Source organism: Apiospora kogelbergensis, assembly GCF_038363985.1.
Source record: "Apiospora kogelbergensis strain CBS 113332 chromosome Unknown utg000005l_segment0_segment0, whole genome shotgun sequence".
NCBI classification, from domain to species: Eukaryota; Fungi; Ascomycota; class Sordariomycetes; order Amphisphaeriales; family Apiosporaceae; genus Apiospora; species Apiospora kogelbergensis.
Window position 1 is genome coordinate 1,857,164 of NW_027117422.1, and position 27,440 is coordinate 1,884,603.

The following is a 27,440-nucleotide window of genomic DNA, read 5'->3' on the forward strand; positions in this document are numbered from 1 at the left end:
ATCAGCGACCCTCTTTTGAGGGACAAACTCTTGCCCGTATTATCATTATAGTATCTGTCCGTTTTTAACAACATGTATATAGTGTTTGGTATCGTGACTCCAAAGTTTGCTATGTCATCTTGACCGATGTCCAAGTTCCCACCGCCACCTCCCTTCGCGGACATAGGAGCGATACCGAGGGATGGTTCACTCGTCAGCAAAATAACAAGCATCGGAACCAAGAGATCTGGGATAGCTTCCAGAAGAGTCGTTGGTGGACCCGCGGATGGACACTCCAGGAGCTGCTGGCACCCAAAGATCTGGTCTTCTTTGCTCGTGATTGGTCACCTCTTGGAAACAAGACTGGTCTGTCGGAGTGGATACTCAGCTTCACAACCATCCATCGCAAGGCATTGCAAGATCCATCGTCGATAACAACATTCTCTATCGCCCAACGCATGTCTTGGGCTTCTGAGCGAAGAACGACTGTACCTGAGGACATGGCCTATTGTTTACTTGGCGTATTCGACATCAACATGCCAATGTTGTATGGTCAAGGACATAGGGCGTTCCTTAAACTCCAAGAAGAGATAATCAAAGCCTCGGACGACCACAGCATTCTCGCTTGGGATACTTTGCAATCAGTTTCAGGACACTCAGCTGGATTGGCAAACTCGCCCGCCGCATTTAGGGCATGCGGAGACATTGAAAGATGCGAGAAAGTTGAACAGTCATCATATTCAATAACAAATCTTGGTATATCCATAAATTTGCAGCTCATGGAAACGACGATTCCAGGTGTTGAGCTAGCGGGGTTAAATTGCTGCCGCGCTCTGCAATCACGACAAAGTCTTGGGACGACAACTCACATGAGGCGGAAAGAATATCGGATCTGGATACCACTTTTGATAACGGGAGATGTAGGAAACAGGAGCTGGCTACGAGCTCATGGCCCGTTCTCACGAACTTCCCTGGACGCAAAATTCCAGTTGGTGGGAAAATCAAGCTTTCGCAACATATTTATTTCAACGAACCCAAAATCGAATCAACTCGGTACAAGGCTCGAAACCCAAATTGTATCCGGTCGACACTGTCCAGAGTCATCGGGCTTTTCTGTGAGCATAGGCTTTGGTGACATGGACCACATTCGGTCGTATCTCGATGTCTATAATGTTCGGGGCTTTATGGCTAAACCTCTAAGGCAACGTCGACCTTGCGAGATTTCACACCTACTTGTGTCCAGCGGTCTCTTCAGCGTTGTTTTCTCTGCCGTTTGGGGAGCAGATGGATCTCACGTTGCGTCTCGCCACAGTGTGATCCATGCCAACGCTTCAGAGTTTCTGAGCAAGACTCAGAGTGGCAGCAGATGGGCGATTCTCCATAATGGACAAATACAACCCATGCATTCAGCCGAGGAGAGCTGTTCAAAGTTATCCATACTACACCAAGATTTGGTTGATCACTTCCGCACCGAGCAGATGCGTTACACCAAGAAGCCTTGGCCACTTGTTCAGACAGCCGAGACTATCCTCCAAGACTTTCGTGGCCAATCAGAGATTGCTGTTAATGTAATTTTTAGGGACCAGTCACATGATCAGGTTCTAATGAGAGAAAGCCACGAGTTATTAAAGGGCAAAGGTAGATAGTTGAGGATATAGTTAGCAATGCTAAGCTATAGCATCATATTTGATAGCCTTGCCTCCAGGGTAAATTCTGTCCATAACAATTGCGAGAATTTGCGTGATATGATAGGCGTTGTTACCAGCGCTTGGCTGATTTATCAGATGGTGACAATGAGGAAGCTCGTCCAAACAACCATCTAGACCCATATCTTCCAAGTCATGACGCTTGTGTCGCCATATTTTCCGCGCATCCAACAGTGTTACATTTTCCTGCAGGTTGAGCTTGTCCCCAAGTCTGCTCAATGCTTTCCCCATATCGTAAAGCACAACAACAACATTGTACTCCCTGGATGCACTTTCCAATTCGCGGCGCAGGAGCTCACTGATATCTGACTCAAATATAATGGACTTTTCGTCAACATGGATATCATCTGATGTGGCCAAATCTTGGATTTGTAACATCTGACCAGGAGAACCTTCGATTTGCCATTGGGAACACACTGTGGTTTCGTTATGTCGAGGAATCCATGTTGATAGCGCCAACTGTGAAATTGCGCCATCTATATGTGGTTGAGTGATCGCATCAATTGCCAGGAACATAATCTTCGAGTTGTGGGTAGGCGAAACCAACTCTGCAAATTTCCTGTATTCGGCTGCGCATAACTCATGCTCGGATTCAGGGACGGTTGGACCAGCGACATCCACAATGACTGGTGCTTGATGCTGTGTCCATAGTTTGATGACTTGGCAGAACTCAGAGAAGGACCACCCAAAAAGTTGAAGCTGGTTGAACGACGAGAACCAGTGAAAAAAACCAAGCATGTTCATATTCTTAGTTTTTTAAATGTGAAGGTGGTGGTGACTCAAACTCATTATGTGGAAACTTATTGAGAAACTCGAAAAGATTCTTGGTTCAGACGATAGAAATGCGTGCGCATCATGGTATCCTGTACTATACGGCTGCAAGCGACAGAAACCGTCAATGGCATGCGAAAATAAAGTCCATGTTTTACATCCCACCCAATGATGGGCTTTCAATATGATCGATTCGCTAACAAAAATGCGAAAAGCGCCGAGTGGCCTCGATCATAGGCCTGTGTAACCATGTGGCGTGCTTGGTCTGGCATGTACGATGCCGCCTCGAGGATTGCCCGACGACCATGAAGGGGGGCAGTGACCCAACTGAGCCGTGTTTGGCCGCGCTCGGCTTTGGTCAGCTTCACCAATTCAACAATGGGGTCGGTCGGAAGGTTCACGAGATAAACAAACACCCCTGAGGCGCGTCATGAGAGAAGTCGACCGAGGTAGATACGTGATCGTGTGATTGCAAACAAAGACATATTGCAATGATGTTGATCATTAGGAAATCTGATATATCAAATCCAATGACTAGTGACGAGTATCGTATCTCGTGAACCTTATGCTACGATTACAATTCTTGCGACCGAACTCCCGCTTTGCAGATTTGTCCGTTTGCTCCAGACACGCTAAACACAACCACCAGCCAAATACTCTGCATGTGATCCTCCGACCATTCATGGGACGTTCAGCCTCACCAAGACTGCCTACCATCACATGTGTGTAACCTCCTTTGTCATTGAGGAGCCCGCCCTGCTAGTATCTCTCTACACTGCTCCAGCCGACCATGTGCCTCCTGCAGGAGCTCTGAGTGTGACTCCGCCGCAAGGCTACCGACGGTATCTAGAAGATCAGGCAGCCCCTCCCCCAGGTTAGCCGACGTGGCCTTGTCCAATATTTGCAGTCCCGCGACATTTGTTAAGTAATCCGCCAAGCTCAGCCTCGGTGAAGTAGTCGTGTGGTAGGATTGATGTGGATTATGATGATGATGGTGCTGATGGCGAGGTGACGTTGCTGTGATTGTAGAGGATGACCGATTGTATCCCACAGCTTGGACGAAGCACCATATGCTCAACGTGGCGTAGTACAGTATCCAAGGTCGATGCGGATCTGGATCGTTGCGGCACGAGTACTGCATGGTTTGAATGAGCCCGCCGGTGCCGACGTGATACCTGGGCTGCGGGCGCTGGAAAGGATCCACGAGCACTCGGTGGAGAAGCTTGAAGGCATGGAGCACCGCGTGGTGTGTCGATGGCTGATTTGACCACGTCCTCATCCTGGCCACGACATTGCCGTAGTCGCGCATCGTGATCTTCCGCCCCAGCAGACGTTTGGCTCCGGCGTACACTTGGCAGTCTACAATGTCGATGTAAAGGCTGAACTGGGCGAGGTGGTACAGGACGGCGGCGCTCTGGATCAGCCCGTTGGCTCTTGTCTTTGCCTCGCCATTCGAATTGGTGTCGTTCGCTCCCATAGCCTTGTCGAAGCTTGTCTTCCACCCGTCGAATGCGTTCAGAAGCATCTTGGACCACTTCTCCCGCCGATCCGAGGATACTCCCCCCTCCAAGTTCGAGCCAGCTCAAGTGCGTTTCTCGGTGATTGAGATGCCACCCAACGCTCAACAACCCACTCATGATGATCATGCGCCCGAAAGAATGAGTCTGTACCTCCTTTCCATGTATGGCTCTCTTCAACCCATCCAGAAACGACACCTGCTTCACGCCGTACATGCGAAAGCTTGCTTCCTGTTCGCGAACCTTCTCCGGGGTCGAGGCCAGCCACAAGGTCTCATCGCATGGCAACGGCAAACGGATCTCATGCGGTGCCATGTCGGCAGTGTGACCGAACATGGCCGCATGGATGATGTCCATCATAAAAGCGGCATAGACTACCCGATGCATCGCTTCGGTGTCGGCCCAGCGAGACCACCACGTCCTCGCATCTGTCGCAGCTGGATTCTCCGTTCCTACTTGGGCTTCTGGTGGCGATTCGCTTCCCGCTCGTCCAATCAAGGGGCTACCGCGACGCAGAAGCGTCAGAGTCACGCTGTGGTAGATGTGCGCTCTTTCGTGTAGCTTTCGGTTGGAGAACATCTTTTCGTAGAACTCGACGAGCAGCAAGGCCTGGGCGACCCACAGCTCGGTAGGGGGTGCCGAGTCATTATCCGTAACGATTTCCCACCGAGAGTAGGTAATGACGAGGTCTGCGAAGGGCCCATATTCCTTGTAAGCGTCCGTGGGAGCTTGACTGCTCAGCGAGGCAGCGCCAAGCCCAATCATAACCATCAAAAGCAAGATGGCGCAGCGGTTGGACGAGAAGGTGGGTTGGTGCACGATCGGCATGCGCGGTGACACCGACTCCCAGAACTGTCGTACACACTCCTGCATCATCTCCAGGCTTAGTCCCGGCAGGTCGCCGTTCGCCCCTTGCATGACCAGACCCGGCATAAGCGCGTCGGATGATGGCTGCTTCTGCCGGAACACCTGGACCCACCTGAGAATATCGCATCGGCGCATTTCCGACATGAGATCATCAGAGGGGCCCGTCGAGTGTGTCGGGGTTGAACCCATTTGGGAGCGGCTCGTCAACGACTCATGGTCATAGTGGATATTGTTGCTGAACGCAGACTCGAGTCCACCGTCGAAGAAGGGAACATTGGCCATGCTGATTTCGCCGTATGTACGTTGAGGATCAAATAACCACATGGCAAAGTTGTCACGGGTCAAGGGGCTGTCGTATGGTGAGATCGGCACGGAGCTATAAGGGAGAAATGCGGGATGTCGGTGCTCAGATGCCATAGGCGGTAGTGCTTCACGGCCGATGAAGCTTGGTTTGGGGCGCATCATGTTGGCCGAGTCCATCGGCCCAGTTGGCCACGCGGTGCTGGGTAGTGCCGGGGTTGTCGGGACTAGCGAGAGCGGTTGCGATCTGGGCCTTGGCACATCGGAGTCAGGGGACAAGAGAATGGATGCATTGAGCGGTGCGCTCTGTAAAGGTGGCTGTGGAAACTGCGGGACAGGCTGACTTTGCCTCTGGTCGGCTATGGCTGGCGATGGAGGCAACACCGGTGAAGGCTCGAGAGGAGAAGAGCCTGGAGGCATGTTGAAGCTGCTCGCGCGATTGCGCGGCTGGTAGCTTGCCGAGTGGCGTCTCTCGTGTCTATCGAGTAGATCTTTGCGCACGAAGGCCTGGTAGCAGCCCGGATGCTGACACTTGTACACGACCTTGGGGTTATCTGCCTCGAGGTCTGTTGAGCAGATCACAGGCAGATGCGAGTTGAGACTTACGGTTCAATTGATGTCGCTGAAGGTGCTCAGCTCTGGAGTAGACCTTGGGACAGTCCGTACATCGAAACTTCTTCTCTGCGCCTTTGCGACTCGCACGCTTGTAGGTGTAGCCTGGCGCACTTGGAGACTGTTGCGATCCCGTGGGTGACGCCATTCCTGGAGATGGACCCATTCATTGCCGCTGTTTTTCTAGACGATCTTGGTGAGTATGGGAATGGCAATTTCGGGAAAATATTAATATTGCTCCGCCGTAGATCGCGAACTGAAAGTGGTCCGTCGTCGTAGGGAGGTTGAGATTGAGATAGAGTTTCGGTGGGATGAGATGAGATGTAGGAGCTGAGATTCGAGAGAAACAGGATGGGGAGGCGGGCAGTTCGGGTGAGAAAGGTCTGAGTTACAGCGCGTGGGGGGAGAACGAACCTCTGGGGTATAGCGTGGGGTGCCCCTTATTAACATGGGGGCTGCAGTATTGCTGTACATGCGCCATCGACGTCGGTTACAATCTTAAGCTCTTTCAACAAATGCTTGCTTTTCACCTTTTCCAGTTCTCATTTTCTGCATGAATGGCGAATGTGAATGTCTATGTTGGTCTATTAATATGTATATTAGAAAGCAGATAAAAATAAGCATTAATCAAGTCTCCGCGATTCCACCGAATTGGTGCCTACCGTGCGACTATAGGCGCCCGCGTCCCTGGTCAGACCGACACCCCGGCCCCGAAAGCACCTTGCTAGCGGCAAGCCACGAACTCGCCCAGTGCATCCTGAAAGTCCTGCGCGTCGCTGGGACGGCACACCTTCTGGGAGAGCGCCTTGAAGTAGCGGCGCACCTCGCCGGGACCCATACCGTGCATCTCTTCCCGAACTTCCTGGATGGCGCTGTCACTCAAAGCCGTGATGGTGGGGTTGACGACAGAGAGCACCGCCCGAAGGATGCAGGTGCGACACCGGGTCGTGACGCGGAGAGTCTCACTGACCACCCTCTCATCCTCCCCTTGGCGGAAGTGGACAACTTCCTGGGTGTGTCCACAGGTGTACTCCGAGACGGTGGTGAAGGAAGGCATGATCGCAACTGGTATTGAAGCGGAACGAATGGAAAGTGTTAAATTTAAAGCGATTGGAAGTTTAAGACTACTGGTAGCGAATGAAAGTCTGATGCTGTCTGCAGAATATCACTTCAGATGCTAGACCAGGGGGTAAGCTATATACATTCCGTCCTGATTCTACAGAAGGTCTAGAACATCACGTAGGTAAAATCGAAATAAAGAAGTTCCTATACAATTGACAGTTCGGAGATAAACTCTTTGTCCCATACCCTTTGTCGTTCGGGTCAATGGAGTTATAGGGAACAAATCTTCATTGTCCTAGACAAAGTAGTGTCAGCCAGAGAAACTGGCATCTGCAAGATTCATCAGCCCTATTTACATAACAGAAGTAAATTGAGGCAGATGGTCAACGTAGGACCAAACCGGGTCGTCCACAAAACCTACATGGAATGCCCACCCCTGGGTGATTGCATAGCTATCAAGCCTCAACTCGCGGCTCCTGTATGCCCCTTTTTGAGTTCTTCCTTCCATGTGTCAATGGATTGAAATGAAACACATGGGACTAGAACCGAACGTACCAATACCATCAAGAAGCATCATTCTCTTCACATAAGGAGCAGTGATGTATGCGCTTGCTCCCACAGAGGTCACAGCAAGCCTTGTAGGGTAAGTCGTCGCGAGCTGACGCAGGCCCGACCTGTTCATCTTTGGTTTTATCTCAAGAACTCCGTCGGACGAGTGAGGTAAAGATAGAACTTTACTCTCAGAATCCAGGCTTCACTGCCAAATTGATATGATTGAAGCCACCGTGCTTGGCACAGTTGAAGGAGAGCTAATCCAAGTCGGCCCCGCAAAGGAGTTGGAGTTGCCGGTCGCCATCGGATAAGTGCCGGGAAGCCGCCACGCACCCCCGCTCCGCTATCGCTAAACCATAACCCCCTTGGTGATAACGCCATCTTGGCACAACCCACTGCCCTCTCTACATACTACCAATCCAGCCCCGCTTGATCAATATTGATGGCGGCGCACGCCCGTCTTGCCTGTGAACAATTCTAGCCAAGGCGGCAATACTCACCCTATCGCGGGGCACCCCGAAAAAGGCAGGAGAATCTTTATTGGGCAATTCGAGCAGTTCAAGATCCGACCGAAGTGACATCGGCTCTTAACGGGTCCCATAATGCGGCTCTTGCAGATCTGGAGCATCTTTGCGCCTACAAGTATGGAAATTCCCGACTTGATTTCTCAAACCCATGATTCTCAGGCACCTCTATCCTTCACCGCATACTCGTCTTCAGATATGGAATTCCAACCCCCTCCAACGTCGTCGTAGTCGGCGGCGGTATCGTCGGTGCCTCCCTCGCCTGGCACCTCGCCCACGAGACTAACGTGACCGTCATCGCCGAGCATGTCGGCGGCGTGGCGACGCCCAACTCGTTCGCGTGGGTCAACGCGGCGTACGACAACCCCAGGTTCTACTACGACTTCCGCGTGCGCTCCATGAAGCACTGGGCTGAGATCGCCGAGGAGGTTCCCGGCGGTCTTCCGTTGCATTGGGGCGGCTCTGTCACGTGGAGCATGCCGCCCGACGAGCTCGAGAAGTACGAGAAGAACCACCAGGCGTGGGGGTACGACATTGTGCGTGTGAACCGCACCGAGATCGGCGAGATCGAGCCCGGCTTCGAGCAGGAATACGTCCCGGAGTGGGGTCTCTTTGCCGGCGGCGAGGGCACCCTTGAGGCTAGCGTTGCCGCAAAGCAGCTGCTGGACCATGCTGTCGAGTATATGGGCGCTAAGGTCATTGTGAATACGGTCGAGGGTTTTGTCAAAAGCGATGACGGCAGCGCGAAAGTCACAGGGGTCCTCACCAAAGACGGCAAGGAGATCCTGGGCGACCACGTCGTTCTCGCCGCCGGCTTGGGAAGTGTGCCACTGCTGGCGACGGAGAATGTCAAATTGCCGGTCAATGGCCGGCAAGGCATGCTCGTCAACTCGAAGCCCGTGTCGGAGAAGCTACTTAACACGCTCATCAATTCGGACCAGCTGCACGTGCGCCAGACTGTCGATGAGGGCCGTATCCGCGCCGGCGCCGACTACACGGGCGGCGACCCTGGTGACAACCCCCAGGATGACGCGGACAAGCTCTTTGAGAAGGTACAAGCCGTTCTGGTTGGTGGGGATGATCTCGAGTACGACTACTACACGATTGGAACACGCCCAGATCCCGAGGACGGTATTCCTATTTTGGGCGCGACGGGGTTAGATGGGCTTACGGTTGCCGTTATGCACTCCGGGGTCACGAATGCTGCTATTGTGGGTGAGCTCTTGACGAAGAAGATTATGACGGGTGTCAGCGATCCAGCACTTGTGGACTTTCAGCTGGATCGATTCAACAAACCAAGTTAGTGAAGACGTGGGTTCTCTATGTGGTGATATGCAATTAGGACTGAAGATGATCAAGTAGAATTATGGTTTCTAGTTGCTTATAATGTAAATTTTATCTTGCTATATAATTACAGTTCTACTTCGTCACTAGTGACATTCTAGTGACTATTGTATTGTTGAGGGAGGAGACTAACGTTGGTGACATACGGGAAAAGGGGCGTGACACAAACTGGCTCGTAGATAATACAACTTAAATGTCCTGATCTATCTGACGCCTCACATTATCCATAGATGTTAGGCATACTTGATACTTTTAAACCAAGCCAGCAAGAAAAAAGTAGTCTGGGTGTAAACGTACTTCATATGTATCAGGCTTACTCGAACGCAAATTTGCTCCACCCACGTATCTTCTTGCCGTAAAAGTAAAAAACGATTGGAGCCGGAATGAAGGCCAAACATAGAAACCCCAGTACTGAGGTTGCCTGGAGGAACAATAAAGTCAGTTCTATGAACAGCAACGTGTTTTCGTCTCTCCGAGATGATGCAGATGCCGTAAAATGAAAAGACTTACCCATGGTACCCCCAGGTTGGCGAACATGGGTGTAGCGAAAAGGGGAAGCCAGCCGCCACGGCGCTACGGATGATGGTATTGGCCGCCAAAGCGCTGTTGGCATTGGCGAGGTAGCACTCGATCAGGTAGTTCAGGCAAGGAACGAACACCATGTTGATACCGCAGCCGATGAATGGTCCGGCGATGACCTGCGGAACCCACGTGATATTTGGAGATGAAGTCCATGCAAACCAAAAGAGGCCTTGGAGGATGGAGCATGTTAGTTATAGCAAGAAGCCATGGCCGATGTACTTACCAATCGTGAGTAGACAGCTTCCAAGAATCATGACGGGGAGCTGATCCTCAGGAGATGGGCGGATGCCTAGTAAGCAGTTGTTAGTTGCGGAAACCACATTAGGTATCAGCAATGACGTGACTCACCTTTGGCCATCTTCTTGTCAATTGTTTGAAGATGTATGATAGTCTGGATAACGGCCGCCCCGAGGTATCCTACCAATAGGGACAGAAATGGTAGTGATGATACGCCGTCCTCCCAACCCCGTACAGTACCGAAGGAATAAGGAAATGCCTATAAATAGTGAGTATTCTAGTATATGTTGGCTTGCGCAGTTTCCGCTCTACAACGACTTACCTCGAAGGTTAGATAAATGACTCCGTAAATAAGGCTGTTATACAGGGTGATAAAAAGCAGAATTGGCTCGCGTACGAGCATCTGTATCGGTTTGAGGCCGTACTTCTGCAATAGCGCCTTCGAATCAACTGGTGATTTGTCTCGCTCCGAGTGCAGTGCCCAGTTCTTCGTCTTAAATCGCAACTGCCGGGCTTTCTTCTGGAGTAGGATGGGACCCCATGTCTCCTCAAAGATGATGAGTATAAGTAAGAGGAAGACGGCCGATATGATTAGGGTGAACCTGCAAAGCGCCATAATGGGTTAGTCACATGGAAGTACATAGTGACCAGCAAAATTACGGAGTGCTATAACCTTACCACATGGTCCATCGCCAGCCAAGACTCTCGTTCTTCACTGTGAAGCTTCCGATGACGGGTCCCATGGTCGGACCGATGACGATGGTCGCCGCCCAGGCTATCGTAGCGAGCGCGCGGGTACGGATGTCCCAGAGATCCACAAAGACCCCAGGGGTGACGGTGACGGTTGCGACACCCCAGGCTCCCTGCATGAACCGGCAGATCATGATGGCGTAGATGTTCTGAGCACAGGCGACGCCTACCGTAAAGCACAAGAAGCCGACGTAGCCGATGACGAAGGGCCAGTAGCGTCCAATATACCTGGGTTTGGCTCACGTCAGTCCCATGAATCTCAGTCTCTACTCGTTTGTAGATCATCCAGTTCTTTTCGACTCGACTTACTCGGATGTTGGTCCCCATACCCAAGGACCAGCAGCAAACCCCAGCACGTAGACCGTGACGTTCAGTGTGGCTACGGTGGGACTAACATGGTACTCCTGCGAGAGTACGCCGATGGCGGAGGCCAATATACTGCTCCCGAAAGAGACGGAGAAGGTACAGAGGGCCAGCGATATTGTGGTCAACAGCTTCCGCCTCGTGCTCCAGTTCTGCGGATTTGCTGGATCGTCCGGCCCGTCCCAGCCAACGAGAGTGGCGTCTTGCTCCGGGAGCTGTTCTCCCTGCGTCATGGATTCATCGTCATTTCCGGGGCCGAATGATGGTGCTTGCGTTCGTTCTTTATCCGTTGGGGCTTTCGTACTCATGGCCTTTGTACTTGGGGCTTTCGTGCTCGAGACGGACATTTGGTGGATGGATTGCATCTCCAAGGCCGGAGAGTCGTCTGGAAGTTTCCCTCGATCCATTTCTATAAGGGCTTTTTGGAAATACTGACGATTGCGGGGATAAAGGTCAGGTAAGTGATAGAAGACAAGGACTGAAGGTTTACTTTGGCAGCTGCGGCCCAGCAGTTCAGTTTAAGCATATCTACTTTTGGTTTCATTTGCTGAGTTAATCCTCAGAGACCCGAGTGAGTGGTCGCAAAAGACCGAAGTACATACTGGACAAACGGTGAGATCGGAGTCCGTTGTTAGGGCCGAAAGGGCGAGCTTGTGTAACACCACTTACATGGAGGGCCAGGGGCCGAATGACGAAAGCGAGACAAGTCACAAGGTAAGTGATGGAGGAAGCAATGATTCATATGTACCGTATTTGAATTATCTTATCACTGCTGAGTGGCCGCATAGACGAGACCAATGGTCACTGTTCAGCTAAGTTTTGATAACCCCAGATAATGTTCAAGTCAAGTAGACCAGCCGCTTTTTCAACACATGATAAGACTGAAGTGGTTGAGAAGTCGTGAGCCACGAGCCACTATATGATGTTGGCTTGTGATCATGCAGTTACCTCGTAACGGCATAGCTAGGTCGCGACGGGGTTTAAAATTCAGGTGACCGATGAGTATGGACTAAGTATGAACCTCATTTTATTGGTGTACAACTGATTTACTGAGGCTCAGTATTTGAATTTATATAAGATGTCAAAAAAAGACAATGACATATTCTCGGCAAAGCGACGGCTCATATGGGCATATGTATGCAACAAGGGCCAGCCCTACGAGTTTATCCCTGACACCTTCAAGGCCCACCATGAGAACCCCCCTGTAATATATTTACTGCTACCGCTAGTGGTCAACGGGTGGCACCACCTTGAGACACCATCTCTATGTGCGATCACTGCTAACTCAAACATCACATTGGTAACAAATACGTGGAGCCACCCTATTCAACGAAATGGCGCAGGAGTACGGGGATCAGGTCGCATCTACCTTATAACTGAAGAAATCTACTAGTGTGCCAGCCGTCATTCTGATATGACACTGGAGAGTCTTTGCCAACTAATCGTTATACAATGACTTCAGCAATGGAACCGATATGCGATGTCCTCATCGTAGGAGGAGGGCCAGCAGGTCTTGCCGCCGCCTTGGCCCTGTACCGTCAAAACCACAATTCTATCCTCTTCGACTCGGGCAACTACCGGAACAGGTTCGCCAGCGAGATGCACATGGTCTCGACATGGGACCATCGACCCCCTGGCGAATTCCTAGCAGCCAGCCGAGCCGAGCTTAACCAGCGCTATCCAGACCAGTGGAAATTCGTGGAAGGCGAAGTTGCCTCGATCAAGCGAGTCTCAAGTCCTGGTGCACCAAGCATCTTCGAGGTCTCCGATGCGGCGGGCAGCAAATGGCGAGGCCGAAAAGTCATATTAGCCACAGGCGTCCGTGACCTCTTGCCTTTCATCGATGGGATCGAAGACTGCTGGGGACACGGTGTAGTGCACTGTCTTCTGTGCCATGGACACGAGGAGCGCGGGGCCGAGTCCGTTGCCGTCCTCGCGCTGGACGGGTTTGCAGAGCCGTCAGGCATCCTGCGCGTGGTGCGATCCTGCAAGCAATTCGCCAATCGCGTCCGCATCTACACCAACGGCAACAAGCGCGTCGCGACTCAACTTCGACCGGTAGCGGCCAGTGTAGCTGGCTGTGACGTGGAGGCTGGCGAAATCGACCGATTGGAGATGGTCAAGCACATCGACAACGGCGGGCTCAAGCAAGAACGGATTCATATCGTGCTGGAGGGATCTTCCGAGGAAGGCGGTCCCGTGAAGGAACATACACACAGCTTCGCCATGTATCACGCGGGGACGGAGCAGGCCAGCTCGCTCGTGGAGGAGCTGGGCATCCAGCTCGATGATGCCGGTGAGATCAAGCTCGGGGCGTTCGCGGAGACGTCGCAGCCCGGCATTTTCGCGGCAGGGGATTGTGCCTCTCGGCACAAGTATGTAACTGTCGCCTCTGGGGCCGGGTTTAGAGCAGGGGATGGCGCAGCGCAGCAATTACAAGCTGAAGGTGCTGAGATAGGTGCATCTTAGTTGTTGGGGTGTGATGACGACGCTTCGTTGGATCACTCAACTTGGATGGCTGACTTCATGGACGGAGACCGGGCTTCCTAGGTGTAAGCTCCGAGGCGCTAGCTACACATGATTGGATAAGGCACCACCATCGATGTTCGTAGGGTTATTTCCATAGCATTACCAAACTCTACTTGACATGCATTTATTACATTCTTGGCACTTGGGCTACTTCGAAACGAGGCCCTAGAGCCCCGAACGTCCCGTAGTTGTTCAGCATTACACGTGGGCGTCACTATTAACTTCAACCATCTTTATCGTCCATGACTGTCAGTATGTATATGTCCTAAAACCCCCAGCAGCCGTGATACTGGTAGTTAGGGGCGGGGGAGATGAGATATGTTGGTCCTGACTCGTGTGGTGGTGCCACTGTAGCCAAGACGTTACGGGTTGTCGACCCCTGTAGAACCAATAAACACCCTGTAAAACATGTGAGTTGGGGCTCTTTTTGGTCAATATCAGCCAGAAGCTCGGAAGAAGCTCCCTATATGCCGGACCCTAGCGCCCGTAATACCAGACCTACTACCTTGCTTTCTTACTCGGCCGATCCCTGGACCACGTCTTCAGTGTACTTTTGCCGGGCGCAAAAGGGGCCCAATTATGTATGGTGGTACCACGAACTTGGTATAGCGCCTTTGCTCAGGTCGTATTAAGTACTCTGTAATGAGCAGTTACAAAGAAAGAGGTGTTTGCGTGTCTTCAAACCATCGCCATATCATCTTGCACTTTATAACGATTCCTGAATAGATAATTTCATAGCTCCAGGTCGAAACTCGCTAGCATATAAGCATCGACATATCTTCATCTTCAGGACCCTAAGACGTGCTCGCTAACACGAAACCATGGCGACTGCGGACACCACAAGTTCCATCACCTTGAAGGAAGGGCGAACGCTCTGCTACGGGACCTACGGCGCGAGTGGAGCCACCGCCGCCGCCTCGGCCCAACTCCCCACGGCTTTCCAATTTCACGGCTTCCCCGGATCCCACCACGAGGGCCATGCCGTTCACAAGGCCGCCTTGGCCCACGGCGTCCAGATCATCTCAGTGAGTCGGCCAGGGTACGCCGGCTCCAGCCCCGAGCCCAAGCGCACCATCAGCTCCTTCGCCTTGGATGTCCTCGAGCTGGCCGACCATCTAAAGATACGACGGTTTGGTGTCCTGGGCATATCCGGAGGTGGGCCTTACGTGTTGGGCTGCCTATTGAACATCCCAGCCGATCGCCTCGCCGGCGCCATGATTGTCTCGGGCATGTACCCGGCCAGTCTGGGCCTGAGCGAGATGATGCTTTCGAACCGCGTCATCTTCAATCTGGCGCCGTGGTCGCCCTGGCTTATCTCTTACCTGTTTGATAGCAACCTCGGCGTCGTCGCGCGGGACACGGCGCACCCTGAGCGGCTGAGGGACGCAATGAAGCAGGGCTTCTCGAGCATGCCGCCGGAGGACCTGCGGGTCATTGAGGCCGACGAGGCAAAGATCCTGGACACGTTTACAACGAGCATGCGGGGGGCGTTCCAGGACGGATCGGAGGGGTCCGCCTACGAGGCGGCGCTGTTTGGGAATCCTTGGGACTTCGAACTTGACCAATTGTCCGTGCGGAAAGGGGAGTTGGTCATCTATCACGGAGACAAGGACATACATGTCCCGCTCAGAATGGCCAGGAGGCCACTGCGAAGATGAACGGGGCAGAGCTCATTGTCGAAGAAAATGTTGGGCATACGCTCGTGTTCTGTAAAACGGATGAGATCATGGGAAGGTTAAAGCAGATATTAGTAAAGGAGTCGTGAATGGAAACTAGCATGCCTTAGTTACAACAGTAAGGTCTTCTTTCTGCTTAATAGTCTCGTATCGAGTTCAATTTACGCTATATCGTCCCGCAGAGTGCGCATGATGCAGCTGCATTTACTAGCGACCCAGTTGCGCTGTATTTCTGCAATCATTATCAAGGCGTGAGATTGAATGTTTACTTGTGTATGCGTCAACGCCCTTAAATTCTAGCGCCTAGCTACCCCGCCACAGCGAGTAAGTTGTGGGAGCTACAGCACTTCTCTTGCATTGTCAATCTTCGCTCAATCACCACACAATTCGTCACGATTCGCTCTGCCCTTGGATGGCCATATCATATTAGCCATTTGATATATGTTGAAGAGCTTTTTCAAATATAAAGCTATATGTCAAGGATAATTATCTTTTAATGTTCGCGGGTAATGCACACGCGCGACAAATTGCAGCCGAACAGCCATCCTCACACACGATATCTATCCGTCTCTTTACTGGTCGCTCTTCCGTAGTACGGTCATCTCCCCTTGCACTTTCTCCAAGTCCTCCTTCTTAATATCTAGAAGTTCCGATATACTCATGTCGTTCTTCGCCGTAGTAATGGCTCGTACGACGGATTCGACAACAGCAACGAGTCTCCTTACATCCTCTTCCGAAACCACCGAGTCGGCAAAATACACCATGACGTCCATGCTCTCGAGCTCCTTGCCCCGCAAGATGGGGCTTATGATGATAACGAAGGGCATACCGTCGTTCCAGAAGACTGGTTGAGGTCTCCTCTCCAGACCGATCCCGCCAGCCGGCGGCTCAGCGTATGGATCAATTGCCTGCACGATGACTAACGGCGCCGCGTCGCAGGCTGCTTGTGCGTCTGGATGCAGCCGTGCAATATCTGCGAAGCTGGCCTGCTCCCATGGCGCCAGGCTTTGGAGCTGTTGTCGCACATGGGCGATGAACTCTGTCGTGGTAGCCCCTTCTGAATGCTGCAAGCGTACCGGCACGTTGTTGACCGTGGGGCCAAGCAGATCTTCGATGCCGGGGACCGTGGCAATCGCCCGACCGGTAGAGACCATGCGCATGACGGTATCGGCAGTCCGCAGCTGCTCGTGGAATGCGAGCCCGAGGGCAGCATATCCCAGCTCGGCGGGTGTTCGATAAGCACGTACCCCGACCGCACTCTTGGGTAGCTGGATACTGTGGCGCAGGAAAGTGTTGGACGGGCGTCCTTGCGCCGTTTCTTTAGCAAATGGGCGCGTGGAGACTCCGAGCAGGGCGTTGTACCAGAATGCCGAGGCTTCGCGCTGGTTTTCCTGATCCAGGATCACCTTCATAAAGTGCCGGAAGTCCACTGTCTGCTTCTGCTCGGCCCCAGCCCCGTTTGTTTCGTCGGAGATACGCGTGTATTCGACATCAAGCAGCGCGAATAGCTTGTTCAGAGACCAAGCGTCGTACAAGATATGATGCAGTGTTACGACCAGCCACTCCTTGTTCACCACTGTGACATGGCTTAGTGGCTGACCAGAGCCCAATGTTCGTAGCTGTTCAGCTGCGAGGAAGGATTCGAACTCCGCGGGTTGACACTCGGTTTGAGTAACATCACCGGCAGACCGTAGGACAACTTGCAAAAGCGTGCTGTCGTGAGAGACGATGCGGGTGCGCAGCATGTCGTGGTTCATGACAAGGCGATGCCAGGCCCGGCTTAAACGGTCTACGTCAACGTTGGCGGGGATCTTGAACACGTTCTGCATCCACAAGGCGCCCGGGTGCTTGAGGCCGTAGTGGTACAGATCATGTTGCGTCGGGGTCAGGGGGTAAGCGTCAGTCACCTCATCCACTTTCACCCCACAGCCTTCTGCAACGCGTGCTCTCAGCGACTCTATGCTCGAGCCGGCGACTGACTTTGGCAGCAGGGAGAACGCAGGGATACCTTCTGCTGACTCGTCCTGGAGATTCGGAGTTCTACCCTCAAGCAGGGCTGCCAGGTCACCCAGTCGCGGCGATTGATAGATGTCCTGCACAGCCAACGACACCTTGATGGTTCGCGCAAGGGAGGCGAGCTTGATGGCCATGATTGAGTCCCCGCCACACTCGAAGAAGTCAGCCTCGACACCGAAGCTTTCTAGCTCGAGGTTCATCACGGTCGACCACAGATTGTGTAAACGTTTCTCCATGTCGGTTCGTGGCGCTTGTATCTCTTTCCGTGCCGCCAAGCTGAAGCGAGACAAACCCGCAAAGCCCAGACTAGCGACAAGGGCTCGGAGACGTTTCCTGTCGGTTTTGGCTGAAGCGTTTAGCGGCATGCTGGTTAGCGCCACGAAGAAGCTGGGGATCGTGAATGCCGGCAGGACCGCAGCAAGCTTCCCTCGGAGACCCTCCGTACGCTTGACGAAGCTCTCAAAAGCCCCCTCGTCCTCGACGATGGCCACTACGTTGCGGTCTTGGGTCTGGCCCAATGACGCGGCGCTCACAAATGCCACTAGGCGCGAGTCCGACCTGTCGGCGGGATTTTCGATCATTTCGACGGCCACTTCCAGGCCGACCTGGCCCAATCCTCCCAACGCGACTCGGATCTTGTCTTCCACGTCCCCAACATCTACCTTGAGTCCGTGGAGCTTCACCTGCGTATCTTTCCGACCGAGGAACTGCACGCGACCACCAGGCATCCAACGGGCCAGGTCACCCATGCGATAAATTCGGTTCTTCTCATTACCCGAGAATGCCAGCCTTTCCACGAACGCGTGTTTCGTCTTTTCGGGATTGTTATAATACCCTGCAGCCACATTGGGGCCCTCGACAACGAGCTCACCGATGGCTCCAATCGGCATGAGTCGCTGACAATCATCCGGATCGACAATCCAGGTTGCGCACCCCAGGGACCAGCCAATATCAGAGCCAATATCGGCTGTAGTAAAGTGCGGGTGAGCATGGCTCCAGATCGACGTCTCCGCCGGACCAAATGAATTGATGAGATGCAGTCTTGGGGCCCACGTGTTGATGTTGGTCACGGTGGCTGTCTCGCCTCCATAAACCAGCGTACGGAGTGTCGGCACCTTGTTCGGATCAAGAAGAGACGCGACACTGGGAGTCAAGAAAGCCCAGTCGACCCGCATGCGCTCCATAGCCGCAGCAAGGTCATTCATGTTCATCCGTTCCTCGTCGGAGGGAATGCACACCTAAACACGAGTTAATACCACGTTTGGGGCGGGTTTTTCAAGGATTTGGGGCGACTTACAGTGGCGCCACGCGTAAGCGATGTGAAAATCTCTCCGATACTGACATCCGATGTGTACGCTGTAAACTGCAGGTTCCTCCCGCCTTTGTTGTAGCAAAGCGTCTCACCGTGGCCGCGCATGCTACTGCAAAATGCGGCATGGTCGATCATGATGGCCTTCGGCTTACCGGTACTGCCGCTGGTGAAAAGCAAGAACGCCAAGTGGTCCGGTGTAACACTTGCCTCATTCTTCCCCGTCAGGGTAATCTCAGCTTCCATTGATGGCCCGACACACATATACAGGGGAAAGTGCTCTTGAACGAGGGAGAGGTTCCTCTCGCTACATAGAACGAACTCGGCGTCGACATCCGAAACCAGCGACTGTAGTACATCTGACGGGTTCGCCGGATTCAGGGCGACGTTTGCCGCGCCGACTTTGAGCACAGCCATCATTGCGACAACTGCCCAAAGGCTTTTCTCAAATATGAGAGGTACGTGCATGCCCGGTCGTAGGCCATACGATGTCCACAAGTAGCCAGCCAGGCGAGTAGACATATCGTCAAGCTCCCGGTACGTCAGCGACCCCTCGCATGAAATGAGCGCCTCGGCTTCGGGCTGTTCCTGAGCCCTTTCGTGGAAGAGGTCATGAATTAGAGCTCTCAGCGGCTTGGCGACCACCCCGTTCCATTCCCGCATCTCTGCGACATCCTCGGGAGCAGCGAGGTCCAAATCTGCAATGCGCAGTCCTTGAGAATCTCCATTGCCACATAGCTGACCTACAACATGAGTCATCTGGCGAAGGAAGCGTTGTACTTCATCAGACTTTAATACATTGTCATCGTGAGTAGCGACAAGGTGGAGGTCATCTCCCGACAAGGTGGCCTCGAGGACTAAGGCGCAATTGTGGTAGCCGTTGTCCAGACCAGACGGGGGTTCGATCTTGAATTGAAATGCTCCAGCCGCCTCGACGTCCACATTTTGCGGCGCAGAGGCATGGGGCTCGTCGACCTGGACCACGAGCAAGCTCTGTGCATCCACTGTAGCCAGCGCCTCGGCATTATATTGCTTGATGGTCTGCAGACCTTCCTGCTCATATGCCAGCATCTCGGCCGACTCAGCTTGCACCATCGCAAGGACATCTTCGACCCGTGCCTTGCGCGGGATGCGGACTCGAATCGGGATGGTGGCAAGTGTCGGGCCGGCCACGGTATCGGCCGACGCCAGGAGATGGGATGCGCGTCCGTAGACGGTTGAGGCGAAGACGACGTCATCGTTGCAGGAGTATGCGCCGAGGAGGATCGCGAACGCAGTGCGGAGCCATGTGGTCGGTGTGAAACTCTGCGAGCCTCGAGTCTCGGGCAGGCGTGAGGTTCTTCTCTGTACGGCATTGGATCTTGGACGGAAATCCGGAGCTGGCAGCTCGGGCCAAGACAGTCTAGGAAGACCATCGACATAACGCTGCCAGAACTCGCGGCTCTTGTCGCGGCCCCGCCCCTCGAGGCACTGGATGAATACATTGAAGGGTGTCAGCTCAGGTCTCGGCATGCCGGCGTACGCGCGGCGGAAGGATGTCAGGAGCAGAGCCAGCATCCAGCCATCGAACACGGCGTGGTGGATTGTCATGACGAAGTGGTCATTGTTCGTCTTGCGGTCCTTGAACAACGCCAGCCTCAGCATATCGTCTCCAGTCTGCATCCTGTCTCTCGCATCGATCTTGAGGTACTCCTCCAAGCTCCGAGCCCTCTTCCACCTCGGCTTTGATCGCAAGACTGCCTGCATCAGGCGAATGGTACCATCCTCTTTGGCCCAAGGAAAGAATCGCGTCCGCAGCACCGGCCAATCATCCAGCACAGTAGCCCATGCTTCCTTGAACCGGGTTTGATCGATATCGGGTAACAATTTGTGCACCATCTGGGCGACGTAAGTACCACGACCATCTTGCGACAGCGCCAACAGACCCTCTTGAAGAGGTGTGCAAGGGTAGATATCTTCGATTTCGTCCACCTCAATCCCAAAGTACTCCGCAGCGGATCCGATGGCGCCAGCTCCAGTCGCAGCAGCATCATCCACCATGGAAAAGGGCACTAAAGCCGCGGCCGTGGCGTCTTGCGCATCTCCTGAACCCGCCCCTTCACTCATGACGACTACTTGCGCCATTTCACTCAGTGTCGCGCTCTTGAAAACCTGTTCGACCGAGAGCTTGAGGTTGTGGCTTCCGGCCAGCGAGACTAGACGCATTGCGGATAAGGAGTCGCCGCCCACCTTGAAGAAGCTGTCCCCCACATCGAGGTCGAGCTGGCGCCCAAGGGTGGCAGACCACAAGCGAGCGAGAAGCTTTTCCATCACCGATCCAGGGGCATTGAGCTGCCTAGATGAAGATCTGGTGCCCAGACGCACGAGTTCCTCGGTCGGCACCATGGATGCGAGCAGCTTCAGCACCTTGCGGTCTGTCTTGGCGGATGCCGTCAGGGGCATCTCGCCTAGTGGAATGAACGCGGCTGGAACCATGTGTCTTGGCAGGACGTTCTTTAGAGCGTCCTCGAGGCCATCTAGGGCGCTCTGTAGAGGCGCTGGAACCTCATGTTGAAGAAGTGAGAGCAGGTTCTGGCTGTCGGAAGCTGCGTCCGCTTTGGGCGTAGTAATGCTGGCTGCCGTTGAGATGGGCTTCTTGGGAGCAATGAAGGCAGCGAGAATGCGCGCGGAACCCACAGGGTGGGGATTGACAACATCGACGGCCACCATCATCTCGTCGGGAACCAGTCGACGGATTTGGTGCTCAATCTCGCCTAGCTCGACGCGCAAGCCGTTGAGCTTTACTTGGTGGTCTCGTCGCCCAAGGAATTGCACCATACCATTGGGGAGGAACCGTGCAAGGTCGCCGCTCCTGTATAGTCTCATCGATTTCCGGTTGGCTGGTTTCCATTTAGGATCCGCCACGAACGTCGCTTGAGTCTTCTCAGGTGAGTTCAGATAGCCGGCGGCTACATTGGGTCCATCAGTGAGCAACTCGCCAATAGCCCCAATTGGCAATAGTCTGTTATAATCGTCGGGGTCGGTGATCCACGTCGCACAGCCAACACCATAACCGATGTTGCTGCCGAAATCACTTAACTCGACAGGGCGAGGGATGCAGTGAGTCCAGATAGAACACTCGGCCGGACCAAAACTATTGATCAGGTACAGAGACGGTGCCCAAGTCGCAAAGTTCTCGGGCGATGCCGTCTCGCCACCAAAGACCAGCGTCCTCAGTGACGGCACCTCAGATGGCCCTAGCAGGGTCGCGACGCTGGGGGTGAAGAAAGCCCAATTGACGCCAAAGTCTCGCATCGAACCGGCGATGTTGTTCTTGCGGTCCCAGTCGGATGGGACGCAGACGCAAGACCCAAGGGCAAGCGAAGTGAAGATCTCCCCAATGCTGACATCGGAGGTGTAGGCCGTGTACTGGAAATTGCGCGATCCAGGCCCCGTCGAAAAGCGGAGGACCTCTCCGTGGCCTCGGATACTGCTGGCGAAGGCCTTGTGAGGAATCAAGATGCCTTTGGGAGTGCCCGTTGAGCCTGATGTGAAGAGCACGAAGGCGGTGGTGTCAGGAGATAGAGCCAACGCCTCCGTACTGAGACGTGGCTGTGGTGGCCTGGAGGATAGGGCGCGTACTGTGTTGGCATCCAGAACGACGTTGCGGCGGCCAAAGCCGGAGGCTAAGTCGCGATTCTCCCCGCTGGAGACGACGATGCACTCCCCCATGCCTGCCACCAGACCAGCCAGTCGCTGAGGGGGTTGTGCCGGGTCCAAGGCCACACTGGCGCCGCCCGCCTTCAGGACAGCCAGCATCGCCACGATAGCGAGGCCGCACTTTTCGAAAACCAAGGGGACGTAAGAGCCCTGCTTGACGCCAAGGGACCGTAGAAGCCGGGCAAAGTGCTCGGCAACCTTGTCCAGCTCCGAGTACGTCCATTCACCGTCGCGAGCGCAGATGGCCGGCTCATCGGGCTGTAAATCGGCCCGGCTCTCGAAGAGACTATGTACCGTCCGCTCCAATGGCTCTGGAACGTTGCCGTTCCATGCCTTGAGCTCATCCCAGTGGGAGCTCGGGATATGATCGATATTCCTCAGAGTTGTGTTGGAACTCATGGAGCAGATCTGCTGTAGAACGTGTTCGAAGTGAGCAAGGAGACGCTCGACCTGGATGAGCTCAAGGACGACGGGATCGAACCCTACGTCGAGTGACATCGAACCGTCCTCGCCGCGGTATGCGAGGTCAAGTACGAGAGCGCAGTCATGTACGCGACTGTTCGGGCTCTGTAAACTGTTGTTCTGTTGTTCGATTTGGGGATGCACTACGACCAGGCTCTGAAAGGCGCATGCCGCTGCACATTGCTCGTCAATGGCTTTGATGTTCTCCAGGTCATAGCGGCTATGTGATGCCATGCCCTCTAACTGGGCCTGTACTACCCGCAAGAAATTTGAGATGCTCATGTCGAGACTTTCTATGTTCACACGCTGCGGCACAATGGCTGGCAGCGCAGCGCCGAACACCACGTCGGATCCCTGATACTGGGCGAGGGTGAGCGCCCATGCGCCGTGTACCCAAGTCGCGCATGATGTTAGTGCAGGTTCGGTGGGGAAGTGAACTCGCAAGCCCTTCCGGACACGACGACTTGCTTGGGCGCAGTGCCCGGCTGGCACCTCGGGGAAGCTAGGGATCGAGCAGCCCTGCAGCGAATGTGCCCAGAAGCTCCGCGAGGCTTTGGTCTCGCCGGCGAGCCGCTTCTCGGGGGATTCTGTGGCCTGTTGGAGGTGTCTGTCTCGGGCAGCGGCGGCCTCTATGATGGTATGAGACATGGTTATGTCATGGGGTTGGGATTGAACTGGTCCGTCCGTTAAAGCGCCCATTTTGGAATAAGTTTACAGATGAGGATGAAATAAAAGAAGGTAGAAGTATTGGATTGGGCGTAAAATGTGACGTTTCAACAGCTCGGTACTGGATGAATGGCTGTTGAACAGCTTTCTGTGTAGAGGAACTGGAGCTGGATTATGTATGGTGCGTATGACTTGAAAGCAATATAAACAAACGAAGCAAGACTACTCGCTTGCTCTACCATGGCAACTCGCGTCCAAGAGTGCGTCTTGTGGCCATCAACCCTGTGTGGCCTCATTCCTATGTCGCGGCCATGCTATACTTTACGGGGTATCCTTGCACGAGCTCCCCATCCTGGGGTACGGTAACCGGAACCAGCATCAAACGTGGCTTTCTGAAACTTGAAACAGGCAATACCACGTCTATGGGAAGTCTAACTCGCTTGTCGCACGTCAGGTTCGTCAGATCACGAGTGGTCACACTAATTCCCTGTATGACTTGCATCCAGACAACACCGACGGCGCATCTTCTACTGAAAATGTTGGGCAGGGTGGTCGATGGATGGGTGCCGATCGTGGGTCACACCGTGGGGCCATCGGTGGCACCACCCCTGGGTGGAGTATACTGAGATGCGCTTCAGGGGTCATCCCACGTGGCCGTCATAGCATGGACAACACAGGATTGATTGGGGACCTCAGCAAGGGCGAACGAAGATATTTTCAACTCTGAACTATGTTACCAATGCTGCAATTCTCTTCATAGATGATTGGATGGGATGTTTAGTCCTGGTATACATGATGAGGTTATACAGAAAGGATTATGCATAGGAAACTTCAATATCGATATGTTTGCAAGTGTCTTTAGGATGAGCCTATTTTTCTACTTATACAGTGTAATAAATACTACACCGTAGAGTGTCTGACGTGATACGATGACGTAATGTCAGCAAGAGAGCCGATGACGACGATTGGAACATGGAAAACCAACACCTTTCCGATTGGGCACAATATCAACTCCAGATCATGTCCCGTATCCTACATCATATGCCAATATTCTAATTTCGCATGCCATTATTTTGAACCGCCAGACATCAATGCATTAGAGTACTTGAACATGCATCTTACAATGTCGGAAGATATTGCTGCAAAAACCGCTGTCGATACTCACGCAGCGAAGCCACCTCTGCGGGAGGTCCTCGTTGGCAGCCATGCCAAGCTAGTGCCACTCAGCACATTGCACTCGCATGAGTTGTATATGCACCTCTGCAAAGAGCTTCAGTCGTCAACTTTTGCGTACCTGGGCCATGGACCCTTCGAGAACGAGCAAGCGTTCGAGACCTTTATTGCGCAGCGCGTTACCCCGTCGACAACGATACCGCCGCGGGAATCGGATCCCGTGTTCTTTGCCGTCGTCACTCAACAAGCCATTCTGAAAGAAAGGGAAGGCGTGACCGTCGTGGTTGCGGCGCCCGGCTCTGCGGTTGGCTACCTTGCGCTGACGGACATGAACCTGGCCCACCGCACCATCGAGATTGGGCCTGTCACCTTGGCGCCTGTGCTGCAGCGCACGACGGCATCGACCGAGGCCGTGTTCCTCGCCATGCGCTACGGCCTGGATACACTGGGTAACCGCCGATTGGAATGGACGTGTGATGCGCGCAACGCCGGGAGCCGGCGGGCGGCAGAGCGGCTGGGGTTCACCTACGAGGGCACGTTGCGACAGCACCGCATCCATCGCGGCCAGAACCGCGATACGGATCTGTTTTCCATCATTGACGGGGAAGAGTGGGATGTGCGGAGGAAGGTTATAGAGTCGTGGCTGGATCCGAGCAATTTTGTGGATGGAAGACAGATTCGAAGTTTAGAGAATGTGCGTGAGAGCATGACAATGGGTTGAAGGTATTTCGATTTAAAAAGAATGGAATATATCCCTATAGATCATAGAGTAACACCTGGACGCTTAGCTACGTCATTTGTTCATACTGACTAGATTAAGAAATCATCACACCCATCACGCAACCTTGACCGCTGAGCCGCCAATGGGAGGAGGCATCGGTAATCGCATCTTTCGCGTTTCACGCACCAGCCGGCCCTCTTCGCGGGTGAAGTACCTCCCGGTCCAGAAGCTTCGTTCGAGGTCAGTAAGTTTCCCAACGAGGTGGATGGAGAGTTGCATGGTAGTGAGCTCACCTCCATAGAAGACAGCCCAACGAAATGTTCCGGATACCCTCCAGGTACGTGTACACTTGGCGATCAATCTTTGAACCCCAGCTAGGCATATTCAACAGCGCCTCGTACCACCGTTGATAGCATCCGTCGATCATGCGACCGGTTCCGTCAATAGCCTCCTGGAGCGTATGGCCCTGGCCACGCAGGATGTTGATTATGGATAGATCCTCTCCGGACAGCTATGAATCATCAGACCTGTGAGCACGGAAATGGAAGTAGCACTCGTAAACATACCACGTCCTTCTTGTATGACAATATGTCGTTGTGACTAAGATGCGTTAGGCGATGTTTTCATCCCTATGATCCATAAGGGGCACTCACATGGCAACAAGATCCACAGAAACCACCTGGCAGGCTTGTAGAGATGGGTGATTGATGACTTCCTCGGGGATCTCAATCCCGAATGCGTATCTATAAGGGAGTTCATTCTCAGGTCAGTATACTTGCCTACTGTTTTGCAGACACAGGAGCCCCGGCGAGAGGAGAAAGCGGGTTCACTCACTCGAGAAGAGCCATGCAGGGCATTGCTGCAACAGTTGCGCGTCTGAAAGTCATGAACTCGTCAATTGTTATCGTCTCAACGTCCATCTTGCGTGAGTTGACCTGGGCCAAGACGCCGAGCATGTACTGTTCGACGTCTGTCGTGATAGTGTCAGCAGCGAGTCTGGAGCTAAACGTGAGTTGACTTACATTTCTTGTATCGGTACTGGAGCACTGGAGATGCGCGCTACAAATTTGAGTCAGCTCGGTCCCTCGCTTGTAGGGCTTGATGTACTCACCTTTTGGATTTTCCGGTAGACATGCTGGAAGATGTAACCGAGCGGGTCCTCCTCCTTCGATATGCCGGGGTGGCCATCGTCCAGCAACGACATCATGTGAATAATGTTGCGCGCCGCTCCGTAGAGATCGTTCTTCAAATGACCCTCATCGAATTCTGTCGACGGCAGTCAGCAAAGAGGAATACAAGGAAAGCAGTGTAAACTAAACAACTGACGGTCGTCCCAATAGAAGGCCTGGTCGCATGGTTAGCCAAGGGCACAATAAGATGATGGCAATGGCACAGGGATGCTCACCCAGTGGTTCCAATCGATCAATGTCCGTAGAGTCTCAGCATCGCAGTGCGGTCCGACCCACCAAGAGACCATATAGGCAAAGTCGGCGCGACTATTCCTGGCGGCCTGCTTCTCGTTATAACCTAGAATCCTTCAGGTGGTGAATCGTCAGAAACTTGGGATCAGGTCATGTGTAGAAGAAAGGGGCTTCACGCACTCGGCAACCCATGCATCGGCCTCTTTCTTGACCTCGGCATAATGCGGGTTCTGCACGATCTCGACCGACATGATGGAGGTGAACAGGTCCGGCACATTCAACTCCACCTCCCCCACGGGGAGTTTGTCTTCTGCCGTGTGGCTCATCATGGAGCTGCTCGGTGCGACCGGGTCGACTAGAGACGGAGCCATCTCCTCGGAAAAGAAACCCACGATGACCCTTTGCGTGGCGGATGGATATAGTGACTACACTTCAAAGAAAGATGGGCTACTTGGAGTCATAAAGTAATGAGTCAGTCGGAGTAGGGCAAGGCCGGCTGCGACGAATAAACAACGAAACAAATAAAGTAATCTGGGCACACTGCAACCAGATAGATAAGATGGAATCTCAGTTGGTTCGTCTTTTGCAGGTTCCCAAGCTCT

The 27,440-nt window shown here is 53.4% G+C and overlaps 11 protein-coding genes across 11 annotated transcripts; 5 read left to right on the plus strand and 6 right to left on the minus strand.

Moving 5' to 3' along the window:
- Window positions 1–83: 83 nt before the first annotated feature.
- On the plus strand, window positions 84–1,625 carry PG998_007195 (uncharacterized protein; the record flags this gene model as incomplete). The annotated part of the gene is made up of 2 exons (XM_066874011.1): window positions 84–345; window positions 703–1,625. Coding segments are annotated over 2 exons (1,185 nt in total), but the record flags the coding sequence as incomplete, so codon positions are not given.
- Window positions 1,626–1,646: 21 nt separating this feature from the next.
- Window positions 1,647–2,423, minus strand: PG998_007196 (uncharacterized protein; the record flags this gene model as incomplete). The annotated part of the gene is made up of 1 exon (XM_066874012.1): window positions 1,647–2,423. The coding sequence occupies one exon, from the start codon at window positions 2,421–2,423 to the stop codon at window positions 1,647–1,649; it is 777 nt and encodes a 258-aa protein (XP_066729957.1).
- Window positions 2,424–3,195: 772 nt separating this feature from the next.
- PG998_007197 (uncharacterized protein) lies at window positions 3,196–5,900 on the minus strand (the record flags this gene model as incomplete). Its single annotated transcript, XM_066874013.1, has 3 exons — window positions 3,196–4,013; window positions 4,090–5,706; window positions 5,747–5,900. 3 exons carry the CDS (start codon window positions 5,898–5,900, stop codon window positions 3,196–3,198), a joined length of 2,589 nt encoding a protein of 862 aa, XP_066729958.1.
- A 576-nt stretch (window positions 5,901–6,476) lies between these two features.
- PG998_007198 (uncharacterized protein) lies at window positions 6,477–6,809 on the minus strand (the record flags this gene model as incomplete). The annotated part of the gene is made up of 1 exon (XM_066874014.1): window positions 6,477–6,809. One exon carries the CDS (start codon window positions 6,807–6,809, stop codon window positions 6,477–6,479), a length of 333 nt encoding a protein of 110 aa, XP_066729959.1.
- Window positions 6,810–7,968: 1,159 nt separating this feature from the next.
- On the plus strand, window positions 7,969–9,194 carry PG998_007199 (uncharacterized protein; the record flags this gene model as incomplete). The annotated part of the gene is made up of 2 exons (XM_066874015.1): window positions 7,969–8,008; window positions 8,053–9,194. The coding sequence occupies 2 exons, from the start codon at window positions 7,969–7,971 to the stop codon at window positions 9,192–9,194; spliced, it is 1,182 nt and encodes a 393-aa protein (XP_066729960.1).
- Window positions 9,195–9,740: 546 nt separating this feature from the next.
- PG998_007200 (citrinin biosynthesis cluster MFS transporter mrr1) lies at window positions 9,741–11,474 on the minus strand (the record flags this gene model as incomplete). The annotated part of the gene is made up of 6 exons (XM_066874016.1): window positions 9,741–9,985; window positions 10,040–10,105; window positions 10,165–10,312; window positions 10,376–10,655; window positions 10,732–11,031; window positions 11,113–11,474. 6 exons carry the CDS (start codon window positions 11,472–11,474, stop codon window positions 9,741–9,743), a joined length of 1,401 nt encoding a protein of 466 aa, XP_066729961.1.
- A 1,144-nt stretch (window positions 11,475–12,618) lies between these two features.
- On the plus strand, window positions 12,619–13,635 carry PG998_007201 (pyridine nucleotide-disulfide oxidoreductase; the record flags this gene model as incomplete). The annotated part of the gene is made up of 1 exon (XM_066874017.1): window positions 12,619–13,635. One exon carries the CDS (start codon window positions 12,619–12,621, stop codon window positions 13,633–13,635), a length of 1,017 nt encoding a protein of 338 aa, XP_066729962.1.
- An 881-nt stretch (window positions 13,636–14,516) lies between these two features.
- PG998_007202 (uncharacterized protein) lies at window positions 14,517–15,353 on the plus strand (the record flags this gene model as incomplete). Its single annotated transcript, XM_066874018.1, has 1 exon — window positions 14,517–15,353. The coding sequence occupies one exon, from the start codon at window positions 14,517–14,519 to the stop codon at window positions 15,351–15,353; it is 837 nt and encodes a 278-aa protein (XP_066729963.1).
- Window positions 15,354–15,943: 590 nt separating this feature from the next.
- Window positions 15,944–23,556, minus strand: PG998_007203 (Nonribosomal peptide synthetases (NRPS); the record flags this gene model as incomplete). The annotated part of the gene is made up of 2 exons (XM_066874019.1): window positions 15,944–18,625; window positions 18,685–23,556. 2 exons carry the CDS (start codon window positions 23,554–23,556, stop codon window positions 15,944–15,946), a joined length of 7,554 nt encoding a protein of 2,517 aa, XP_066729964.1.
- Window positions 23,557–24,646: 1,090 nt separating this feature from the next.
- Window positions 24,647–25,417, plus strand: PG998_007204 (acyl-CoA N-acyltransferase; the record flags this gene model as incomplete). Its single annotated transcript, XM_066874020.1, has 1 exon — window positions 24,647–25,417. The coding sequence occupies one exon, from the start codon at window positions 24,647–24,649 to the stop codon at window positions 25,415–25,417; it is 771 nt and encodes a 256-aa protein (XP_066729965.1).
- A 114-nt stretch (window positions 25,418–25,531) lies between these two features.
- PG998_007205 (uncharacterized protein) lies at window positions 25,532–27,089 on the minus strand (the record flags this gene model as incomplete). Its single annotated transcript, XM_066874021.1, has 10 exons — window positions 25,532–25,646; window positions 25,711–25,928; window positions 25,984–26,017; window positions 26,071–26,160; window positions 26,252–26,387; window positions 26,440–26,476; window positions 26,529–26,683; window positions 26,744–26,762; window positions 26,823–26,952; window positions 27,019–27,089. The coding sequence occupies 10 exons, from the start codon at window positions 27,087–27,089 to the stop codon at window positions 25,532–25,534; spliced, it is 1,005 nt and encodes a 334-aa protein (XP_066729966.1).
- Between the last annotated feature and the right edge of the window lie 351 nt (window positions 27,090–27,440).